Here is an 11,445-nt window from a genome sequence, read left to right on the forward strand (position 1 = left end):
AAGGAAGTATTTGTACTTAGTTACTTCCCACCTCTGAAATAGGATGACAAAAATGAAAAAAGAATGGGGAAAAAAAATCAGTGTTTGCCTACTGACTGCAGTTTTTTTTCCCACATTTGGTTATAAATTACAAGTAGTTGCAGTGACCAGTTGCCCAGTTTGAATCTGCAACACCAACAACTTCTTGCAATCTTTCTGGGTGCAAGGTGATTGTTCTCATTTATAAACACAGAGTGCAGTCAAACACTCTGCAATCAGTCTGAGTCAGACAGTGCTGAAGAGCACAGCTTCTTCCAAGACAGGAAGCTGACTCAACTGGTTGCTTCATGTTAGTATTCCTATATAAAAATAAGGCTGCCAAGTGGCTATACTGGGTTTGTTTTTCCAGTTAATCCACCTCCTGCAGCAACTACAAATCTATTTGTGGAGGAATTTCAGTATTAAATCTATGAGGCTGTTCCAACTAACAGATTTGTGATTTTTCCCAGTTTATCGCAATTAATCCCATTTATCATAAACAGTTAGCATGCAATTCCCAATTTGAGTCAATCACAAGCTAATAGCAGATTGATGCCATCTTATTGCCCTTTCATTGCCATCTAAATGCTTTAAAAGCCACTTTTACCCATTTTTAAAGCAATAATTTCAAGGGCAACAGCCACAGTATGTTTACAGTTAAACTGGATTTACCTTTGATTATGGGCTTAATGTCTTTTGAAGGTGTTAAAGAATGTGCCATCCCATTTTCAGCGCTAATACTTGGAAAGGCCGTGAGTGACGTCGAACCCTGAGTAGAAGCATCGTCCATATCTATGGGTTCTTCTTTCACAACCACTGAAAGCTCAGCTTTTCCTGAATGTAGGTCAGTATCATTGTGGATTCCTGCAGTCCATCTTTTCCCCTCCTGAACGCAATCAGAGATGGAACCATTGCACTGGGTTTCTTTGCTGGAAGGTGTTTTAGGCTTCTTTTGGAAAAATTGGCTCAGCACAGAGTTGTTACACCTCTGGCCCCTCTCCTTCGGAGTTTTGCATTTAACGGCTGAAGCGGGAGTCTTCGGAGATATTGGAGGAGAGTCAAATTGTGCTTTTAACAACTGTTGCCTGGAAAAAGAGAAAAGAAACAGGGCACATATGAATGAAAAAGAAAATACAACACAGTTACATGCTCTTTTATTACATTCAGTTTGAAAAAAGAAATAAAACGACAACATAGGAAGTGTGAATAAATGTTGTTGGCATTGAAGTGAGCCCTGTGATGTTCTCTTCACCTGCTTAATCATCTCGCTCCTTTTCTACTGAGCCAGAAAAAGGAGACACTTTGGCTGCAGCCTCAGAAATGTGGAAAGCAAACAAATTGCAGCTGGGCTGTTACTTGACAATAAAATGGAACCAATGAGGTGTGCGATGTTCCACTTTCCATATTTAAGAACTTATTTGTGCTTTCTGTCTACATTAGGAGGAGGTTCATGCACGTGCACGCACAGATGCAAGCACACGCCAAGTTAGCTTTGCACACATGTGATGTGGAAACACGTTCTACTCCTCCCAACCTTAAACAAATATGCTCTCCCGATAACATTCATCAGTAACGCTGCATACACATAGACAAAAATGAATAGAAAATGTCCAATGAACAAACCCACCATCTTTGTGCTAATGGCATTTTTCCCCATGTGTGATGCACTTAAACCACCTGGCTATCGAGTTATGTCCAAAGCTCTTTTCATGAATTTTAATACAGAGCCTCACAATTAACACACCTAAGCTTACCAACGCAGAGATGTGGTCAGGGCAGTTACCCCCTGCACTCATGGTCTCGCAGTGTCCCAGAGACTTATGGCATTACAATAAAACCACCTCTCTCCATTCTTATTAGTTAATATTATTAATAAAATTTGATCTAGTTGGAGAAACTAAAAGTTTCCTAAAATGTTAGGACAGACATGGAGCAATTTAAACAGAGTTACAGATTTCATTTACTGACCAATATATTAAATAAATGTAAAAGATTTATATGTGTTGTATTTACAACCATCCAAAATAATTATTCCAGTGCACTAACATCATTCAGTTGATTAGCCCAGTACCATACTGTTGTATACGAATTCGTCTTTGTTTGTTTTTTTTTAATCAATGAGTAGATAGGAATTTATAGTAAATAAATAATTTTTAAAAAAATTACTATGAGGTAAATGAAATGAATGAACTGGTCCTATTATATGAACCATATTCTCTAGCTTCTCTTCAAAAGCTGTGCTTCAGCTTTGATCTCTGATTAGGTGGAAAAGGATGAATTTAGTTATTATGAGGGAATGAAGCTAAAGTTTGGGCATTTTATTTACAATCCCACTGATATGTAAGATCAATACAACCTACTTAAATTCCCAACACTTACTGAATTTAAATAGCTGCACCATTGATTTTCTTTACAATGTGAGAGCTAAAGTTTTATAATTAGAACTGGGTTTTAAAGGGCGGGTATAGCTTCTACAGCACTTTTTAAAGCTGGGTGTTAGAGACCTTAAACCATAGATACAGAGCAGGAGATCAGAGGAATTCCACACAAAGCCTTTGGACCAGATTTTATAAAGTCGCCGTCGCTGTTACTCGGGGACAATACACACGGTAATTGTGCCAAGACTTTAAAAAAGCAGCCCTGCAGCAGTCAGAATCATTTCATTAATAGGATTTTGTGTGTGGACATCAGTAGACCTCAGGGAACGTAAAGAAAAACTAATGAATGGTGTAAGAAAAAAAATGCATTTTTACAATAGGAGGGCTCTATAGCAGAAAAGTCTGGGTGCTAAAACACCATCGACACATTGTGAAATGAAACCTAAAGCAAATGAGACCCTGAACATCAGAACAGCTCATATCTTATACCCAGAAAGTTTCAAAACTGCAAAAACTGTTATTAGTGTCAGTATTTTAGAGTATTTTTATTTTGTAAGAAGCTGTGATACAACAAAATACACAACCCGCATCTAAATGATGTGGGTTGTGTATGAAACACAATTTCATAATGCGATGGTTCAGCCTCACAAATGGTCTCTCAACACTAAATCCAAACCATGTTGCATTTATAATAGAAAAGGGCATGTTATGATTGTGATCAAACATATTTTGTTAGCAATTTATCTCTTATCCTAATGTGCAAATACACAAATGAGACAAGAGGCTGCAAGGTAACTGGTTACTGTACCAGTGTAAATATGCAGCACTGAGATTACAGCTAATGGTGTGCTAGAGGGGGAAAAGGCCTCTAATAGAAGTAAATTAGAGCCATCAGATAACAGCAACCCAAAGCACTGATTTCACAGTGATAAATCCGAATGAAGGAAGTTACCCCCAAACACATGCTGGACCAAAGAATCTACCAACCGCATAAGCAGATGTTTAAATAATTATTCCCTAAATGCTTTGCAATGCTGTCATTTCAAAGCAAATAATCCAGTTGAAACAAGTCTATCTTTACACAAAACAACATTTTGACAGAGTCAAAACCAACGAATCCAATTTCTCAGATGCTCAGTGTTAGACAACAGGAAATTAAAAAGAGAAGGAAAAGGCTGCTGCCTAATCCACTCATTCGTAACTGTGATGACAATCAGAAGGGCTACAGTTTGAAGGGAGACCTTTCAGACTGTTGATAACAGAGATGTGATTGATGGAAGGGACAAACATTGTGGTAGACTGACTGATAACAGCATTCAGCATTGGCATCAGCCCAGATATTGGAGAAACAATTCTAATGACTTTAGGCAGAGGGAGCGGGGGGGAGAGCTCTATTTAGGCTCGCAGGCTTATTTTCAACTAATCTTTAGGAGTTGCTACAAGATTCCCCAAAATATGGATCATCAAAATGATCTGTTAATAGATGACTATCTATAATACAAAGGAACATATATATCCTTTGAGAGATGTTTTCTGTTCTACATTTGGATTATTATTTCTTTAGAAAAGAATGACAGGATGGCGTCACTCTCAGTGAACAAGAGTTTATGAACTCCGGCCAGAAGCGTTTTCTCAAAATGTTCCCTACTTTCACGCAAACTAGAAATGTTGCTGTCTGGAGCCCCACTCTTACACTATTCCCGGGATGGAGATTGTAATGCGTTACTACCTCAGTGACACATATGGACTATAGATATGAAATGTTCCAGAAGGAGTCAACCTCAGCCACCATCCATAAAAAAAGTGGTTTAGGAGGATTAGTATTAATCGGTAAACCTGGACCAGATCTTTTTTTTAAGGTTTGTGAATACAGAGTTGCTGGCGGGGAGGTTCTGACGTGTGCATTTTAACAGAAGAAATGGAAACGAAAGCAAAAGAGAAAAGCATTTCACAGATGTAGTTTTTGCTGGTATGAATGTGACGAGTTTGGCAGATGACAAACTTGAATCTTTTTCAAGTACAGAGAAGGGGTGAGGGGGCATTGTTCTATGCTTTTTGGGACAATTTACTCTCTGTCCATTTGTCCCCTAGAGGGAAGTTTCACTGCAAATCAATACAAAGTCAGTCTGAGGGGCTTTGCTTTTATCCTTGTCATTACAGGATAACAATATCCCATCCACAGGCTTAAATGGTTGAAACATAATCATATGCTATGGTTCTTCCAGTCAGCAGATCATCAAAACACAGAAGAATGGTGTTCAGCTAACATACAACACACGGTGGCACAAAACATGACTAAATTACATTTTGCAAATATCTAACCAGCCAATGACCCGGGAGCAAATCAATGCAATTAGGCATGTATTCATGGGCAAGATGACCTGCTGAAGTTCAAACTGAGCATAAGAATGGGGAAGAAATGTTACTGCAGTGATGTTAGGCGTGACAAGATGGTTGGTGCCCAATGGGATGGCCTCAGTATTTTAGAAACTGCTGATTTACTGGGATTTTCCCACACAGTCATCTCTGGTTTATGGAGAACGTACCAAAAAAGAAAAAGGAGAAAATATCCAGTGAGCAGCAGCTCTCTGGGCAAAAGTGCCTTGTTGACGTCAGAGGTCAGATAAGGGGTTGATAGAAAGGCAACAGTAACTCAAATAACCTCTCATTACTAATAGAAAACTGGAAAATTGTTGCCTGTTACTAGCCTGGTCTGATGAGTCTTAATTTCTGCTGTGAGATGTGGATGGCAGGGTCAGAATTTAGATTGAACAACATGAAAGCACGGATCAATCCTGCACTGTGTCAACGGTTCATGTTACTGGTTTTGTGATGCCATGGCAGATATTTTCTTGACACACTTGGTACTAATTAAGCCTCAAGGCAATTAAGCCTGTCGTATAAACTTCAAAATCCTACGTCACCACATTCTCGAGTTATGTCGACACTGACGACAATAACCATTAGCCTTTTATTACTGAGGAGTGAAAATGTAAGCTTCTCCAGAGCTATGTACAATAATAATAATAATAATAATAATAATACAGTTAAACCCTTTTTACATAAGTTTAGCATCACCAGGGGAGCTTGTGTGATTTATAACCCCTGTGCCAACCTGAAGGAATAAATAATTAGAGTTTGGAGTGACCTGTTGTACCATGACATTGTAAATAATTTACAATAATTACACCTCCCTATAAACAACTGTTCCACAACAGAAACACAGACCAACAGCCTGTGACTGCAAGCATGTGGCCAGTGTTATTAACTACAGAACAATCTGTTTTTACAATCTATTTTAAGGGAAAGGTTTTCACTTGTGTGAACTGTGTCACTAGAGCAGAAGATTGAGGATAACATGCAACCTAAATTGTACCTTGAAATTTCCAATAGCCCAGCTCTGGACTCTGCACCTCATCTCTGCGTCCTGTTGTAATGAAAACTTATCAGCCCCAGAGCTACGCAGCACACAGGTAAGTGCAATGCAGTGAGAACTCTGAGTGACCTCAGCTGATGAAAACAAAATCCCCATTTGATTTACAGAAAATCTGTGAATAAGAAGCAGATTACTAGGAGGCAATCAGGCTGTTTTTTCAATACTGTACAGAAGAAAAAGTGAAATAGTTTTCTTAGTGGGCATAATGTAATCTTGCCAATAACAATGGGATCCCCTGAAATCCCTGCAGTGATCTTTTTTTTACCCCTTCGGGTCTTACAATTATGAAATACAAATTGAAGAGATGCTCAGAGCACCTGTGCTCATGGTAAAGAAGTTTACGTGGACTGCAGAGGAAATCTGATTTGCCATTTTTATTACTCATTTAGCCTGCCTCTGCAGGATGAAGAATTTTTTAAAAACCACTTTGGCTAGCTGCAGCAAAATGGATTATATTAAATCATTGTGTCCCAACAAGTCTGATGTGCAAAATGCCAGAAAGAAATATTTCATTAATGATGCTTAGATGAGAAGCTTACTCACAGTCCACTTTATTAGGCACAACTATTCGCTAACAGATATGTGATCAGCCAATCACCAGGCAGCAACTCAATGTCTGACCAGATATACATCAAGAGCAACCGCTAAGTGACACTGAACATGGCACGGTTGTTTGCGTCAGGTCTGAAAAATTCCAGAAACTGCTGATCTTCTGGGAGTTTCCCACAAAAACATCTCTAGGGTTTCCAGAGAATGTTTGAGAAAGAGAAAATATCCAGCGAGAGACTGTTTTCTTTTTGAACTGTGTACATCTGTGATGTATTAACTGAATGACAATAAAGGAAATTAGAATGCTGTTGGTTGTTGATGCTAGAGGTCAGAGGAGAATAGGTCAGCCAAGAACAGGAACCTGAGGATTCACACAAGCTAAAATTGAACCACAGAAGACTGGAAAAACATCACCTAGTCTCACGAGTCTCGCTTTTTGCTGCAACATTCAGATGGTAGGGTCAGAATTTGGTATAAACAACATGAAAGCATCGATCCACTTTGTCTTGTGTCAACAGTTCAGGCTGCTGCTGCTGGTGGTGGTGGTGTAATGATGTGGGGAAATATTTTCTTGGAACACTTCTGGCCCCCTGACCATCATTTAATCTCCACAGGATACCCGAGTATTGTCGTTTATTGTGCCCCTTGACGACCACAGTATGCTACCGGTAGTTTATTTATAAAGCACCTTTCATAGATAGGCAGTCATAAAGCACTGCACAATAAAATAAAAGTGCAGTTAATGGCAATAGATGCAGAACAAAGTAAAACATGTAGTTTGAAAACATCTCAACAGAAAGTCAAGTTAAACAAAAAGGTATTTAGCTGCTTCTTAAAATAGTCCACAGTCAGAAGTTGGAGTGGGAGGCTGATCCAAAGCCTTGGTGCCACAGACTGAAGGCTCTGTCCCCCCTAGTCTTTCATCCTGTACGAGGAACCGCTAACAAATTCTGAGATCCTGTGATCGAAGACCACAAGCAGCAGTGTGTTTAGTAACAAGCTGGGATAAATAGTCTGGAGTCTGGCTGTTAAGTGCTCAGTCTGTGAGTACAAAACTTTTAAATCGAGTCCTGCAATTTACTGGGAGCCAACCTAAAAAGTAATGTGAGCCTCCTTACAAGAATGTGTAAGGAGTCTGGCTGTGACATTCTATATAGCTTGGAGGAGTCAAAAAGATGATTTATCTAAGACCACGGCGTACTTATCTTCTGGTGGCTGCTTCCAGCATGATAATGCACCAACTCACAAAGCTCAGATCATCTCAAACTGGTTTCTTGAATATGACAATGAATTCACTGTACTCAAATGACCTCCACAGTCACCACATCTCAATCCAAGAGAGCACCTTTTGGATGTGCAGCTGACAAATCAGCAGCAAGTGTGTGATTCATATCAGTACGGACAAAAATGTTCGTAGCACCTCGCTGAATCAGTGCCATGAAGACTTAAGGCAGTTCTGAAGGTAAACTGGGGTTAAACCCGATAATGTATAACTACTGAAGTGGCCGGTAAGTATATAGTTTGCATACACACTTATTCTATATGTGTACCAAATCATGCAATACAGCTGCAAGTATTTTTTTTTCTGTCCTTTAACTTAATATTGTAATATTGTTGTGGACCCCACTAGTGGTGATTCAGTGTGCACTAAGATCTAAATGCATAAAAAGCTCTTCTTCATTTCAGATACAAGACAGTTCACTTGCTACTTGTCATGAGCTGTACATTACCTTGCAGATTGAAAGTTTGTGACCAAGTCATCCAACAGACGGTTGTTCCTCAGGTCTGCTTCTGTCATTTGCTAAAAGAAAAAGAAGCAAGATATGAAGAAATTCTGCCTGTAGGGTCCAAAATCCAGTGATATTTACAATTAAAGTTGAGCAAGACAATGTTTAAGTGATGTTCTTCAGTGAATTACTTAAATAATTTAACCAATATTTACTGATATCGATTAAGTCTCTTTAGGTGATGTCCTTAATTATTATGTAATTCCATTACAAGTCATGGTCATACTTACTGTATTGCAAACTGGACACTGGAGCTTGTAAGAAAGAAATTTCCGGATGCACAAAGAACAAACTGCAAAATAAAATGCAAACACAAAGCTGTGTCAGCCTGTTGACATTTTATCACATCGCTATTTGACGTGTGTGACAGTTTTTAATTTAGCAAATTGTGAAATTTGAAGAGTGACAGAGAGAGGGTGAAGTTTTAGGAGAAGATGAGAAAAATAATATTATGTCTGCAGCTCTACAGTAAACCATTTTAAATCGTTAAAAACAAAACAATAGAAATTTAATGTGTGCCTGTTAATGTTGCGTTATGGTAGACGATCAAAAATAATTTATGTAAATATATTTCGTGATCTGCCTCTGCAATGTGTGGGATATAGTTCATAAACCAGACAAAGGACAGCTGATTGCTCGTTTCAAACAACCACTCAGTGTTCTTCCTTTTATTTGCATAAACTTCTTTTATGACTGCATCTGCACTGCTATTACTTTTTTTTTATCATCAACAATTTTTTTTTGCACTGCTATTACTTACAATTGTGTGAGCATTTTGTCATCATTGAAATATTGAGAAAGTCGAAGCAAATAGGACACCGAAGCAGCGCATCGACATTCTGTAGATGGGAGAGAGGAAAAAAAAAAAGAGCTGAAAATCAACAAGTACCTGCAATAATAACAACAACAACAATATATTTTACCTACTAAAAGTATGGCTGGCTCAAAGCATCTGTGCATGAACCTTTGCACTTTTAATCATACATTATTTTAGGATGAAAATATCCAAAAGTTGATTGTGTTCATCTGGACGTAGCATTTTGTGGAAGAAATGTTTCGTCACTCATCCAAGTGACTTCTTCAGTCTGAGCTGATTGCAGGTTTCCCCAATCTTATAAACAGTACATTTGCATAATGACTGAAACCAGCCCACTGAAGGAACAATGGGCTTTGATCAGTGAAACCCACTGTGCTGTTGATCAATGGTCATGAGAATTTGCATAATTAAGACTAAGGAACTGACCTCCCAGCCCATTGTTCTTTTAGTGAACAGAATCGACTTCTGGAGATTTACTTACCTGGATGATTGAGAATGCGTCAAGACATAGGATGAAAATACAAAAGTTGACAGATGAAGATGTTACTCACTGAATGATAAATAAATGGTAAATGGCCTGCATTTGTATAGCGCTTTTCTAGTCCCTAAGGACCCCAAAGCGCTTCACACTACATTCAGTCATTCACCCATTCACACACACATTCACACACTGGCGATGGCAAGCTACATTGTAGCCACAGTTGCCCTGGGGCGCACTGACAGAGGCGAGGCTGCCGGACACTGGCGCCACCGGGCCCTCTGACCACCACCAGTAAATGTAGTACGCTAGAGTTGGTGAATGTCCTCGTTTATCAAAGGATTGCCCATACATTTCCATACAAAGGATATCATTTCCTAAAACCAGTCTATCCAACTAAATAACAGGAAACTATCTAACCCTCCTGTCTCAAGCTGAATGTTCTCTTGTAAGAATGTTCAAGGTTCCACAAATTTTTTTTAATGTGATGTTTGCATAGCATTCAAGAATACAAGTTGTCCTTTCTTTTCTGACCGCAGACAATACTGTGCACACATTCTGAGTCATCCCTCATGTCTTTATTTTTTGCTTCCATGGAGCCAAGCTTTCGTGTAATTAAAAAAAAAAAAAAAAGGGCTTTCAAATTTTTCTCTGGTCACTGACAGCTTTTTCTCTCATTTTCAGCACCCTCCTTGTACCTGACCATTTTCAGAGGAATGTTTTACTTTTCTTCTTGATTTTTAAGCCACTTAATACTGACCTATAAATAAACCAAGCATAAAAACCCCACATAATTCAAGGGATAAAACAGTGTTGTTTCTGCAAATTGACAGATAAATTACCACAGAACCAAATTTAAATTGCATATTTAGCCACAATGTTAGCAGCTGGCTGAATAAGGTCAAAATTTGCTCCCATTTCTTAAGCTGAATCTATGAAAAATTATAATTATAATTTTATACAGCACTGTTCTACTGTAAATGCCTTCTATCCAACATTCACACACCAATGGTTACATCGGCGATCAACTTGGGGTTAGTATCTTGCCCATGCAGACTATAAGAGACAGGGATCAAACTACCAACCTTCTGATTATTAGACGACGTCCTAAACTACAACCCACAACAAAACAGTATGTTTGCACCAACTACTCACTTTCCAAAGCACTATTAGGACAGTGAACAAGTAGAGGTCAAAATTAGAAAGTCTCAGCGGTAGTCAAATTAGATCGACTTATGTCATTGTTGCACTGTATTTACAAGGTTAGCAAACGTTTCATCACTAACTGTAAGCACGTCAGATACTCAAGTGAGTTATAAAGATTGAACGAATGTGATGTAAGGGGGTTTTCAGTTAGCTGGGGGCTAACAGCCAGCATGTCAACAAAACATTTGAAATCAAACATAGCTACAACCTACTTTCAGACATGCGAGACTAGGTGGTAGATCCGCTTCCGTCTCGAAGGCCATTTTCTCCGAAATAACGCGCAGATTCTTGACAAAGTTAGCCTCAGCACTTTTTTTTATTCGGCGCTCAGCTGTGAGAGTCCCGCTCACAGAACGGGATACGTCTGACGTCATTTGACAACTTCCGCTGAGCCACAAATATGTAAAGATTGTAGCTGTGCTCGTCACTCGGTCAGAGTCCGGGTTACATTGTTTCAGTTTTATTTAAGAGGCTGTCTTTATTGTTTGGACTTAAAGGCATAGCAGTACTTGTGCTGCCTCGTATCTTTCTACGGGTGCAGATTCAAGAATATCAGATTTGATATACCTGCATTTTATACACAATGTTTTACTGCTTGACGAATCATAGAAAATAGCAACAAAATAACAAAACAAGGCTTTTTTTCAGTTAAAGTTTGACAGTGGTAACAACTTTTTCCAGAATAATTACAATATATGATGGACAGCAGCTTTTGTCTGTCTCTTTTCCTGATGTACTTTGTTATATGATTTTATATATAACTTCCCGTTTCTACT

General features: G+C 38.7%; 1 protein-coding gene across 1 annotated transcript in view; it reads right to left on the reverse strand.

Moving 5' to 3' along the window:
- Positions 1 to 11,043, reverse strand: part of rad18 (RAD18 E3 ubiquitin protein ligase) — a 28,246-nt gene extending 17,203 nt beyond the window's left edge. The window contains exons 1-5 of the mRNA XM_085354164.1: positions 10,882 to 11,043; positions 8,929 to 9,007; positions 8,399 to 8,460; positions 8,112 to 8,182; positions 691 to 1,103 (exon numbers count right to left, since the gene is read on the reverse strand). Of these exons, the coding sequence (XP_085210290.1) occupies positions 691 to 1,103; positions 8,112 to 8,182; positions 8,399 to 8,460; positions 8,929 to 9,007; positions 10,882 to 11,043 (787 nt within the window). The remainder of the gene's footprint in view (positions 1 to 690; positions 1,104 to 8,111; positions 8,183 to 8,398; positions 8,461 to 8,928; positions 9,008 to 10,881) is intronic.
- Positions 11,044 to 11,445: the final 402 nt, after the last annotated feature.

The sequence above is a fragment of the Diplotaxodon limnothrissa genome, linkage group LG5, assembly GCF_057381915.1.
Source record: "Diplotaxodon limnothrissa isolate DT_005_m linkage group LG5, D_limnothrissa_male_GT1.1, whole genome shotgun sequence".
NCBI lineage: Eukaryota > Metazoa > Chordata > Actinopteri > Cichliformes > Cichlidae > Diplotaxodon > Diplotaxodon limnothrissa.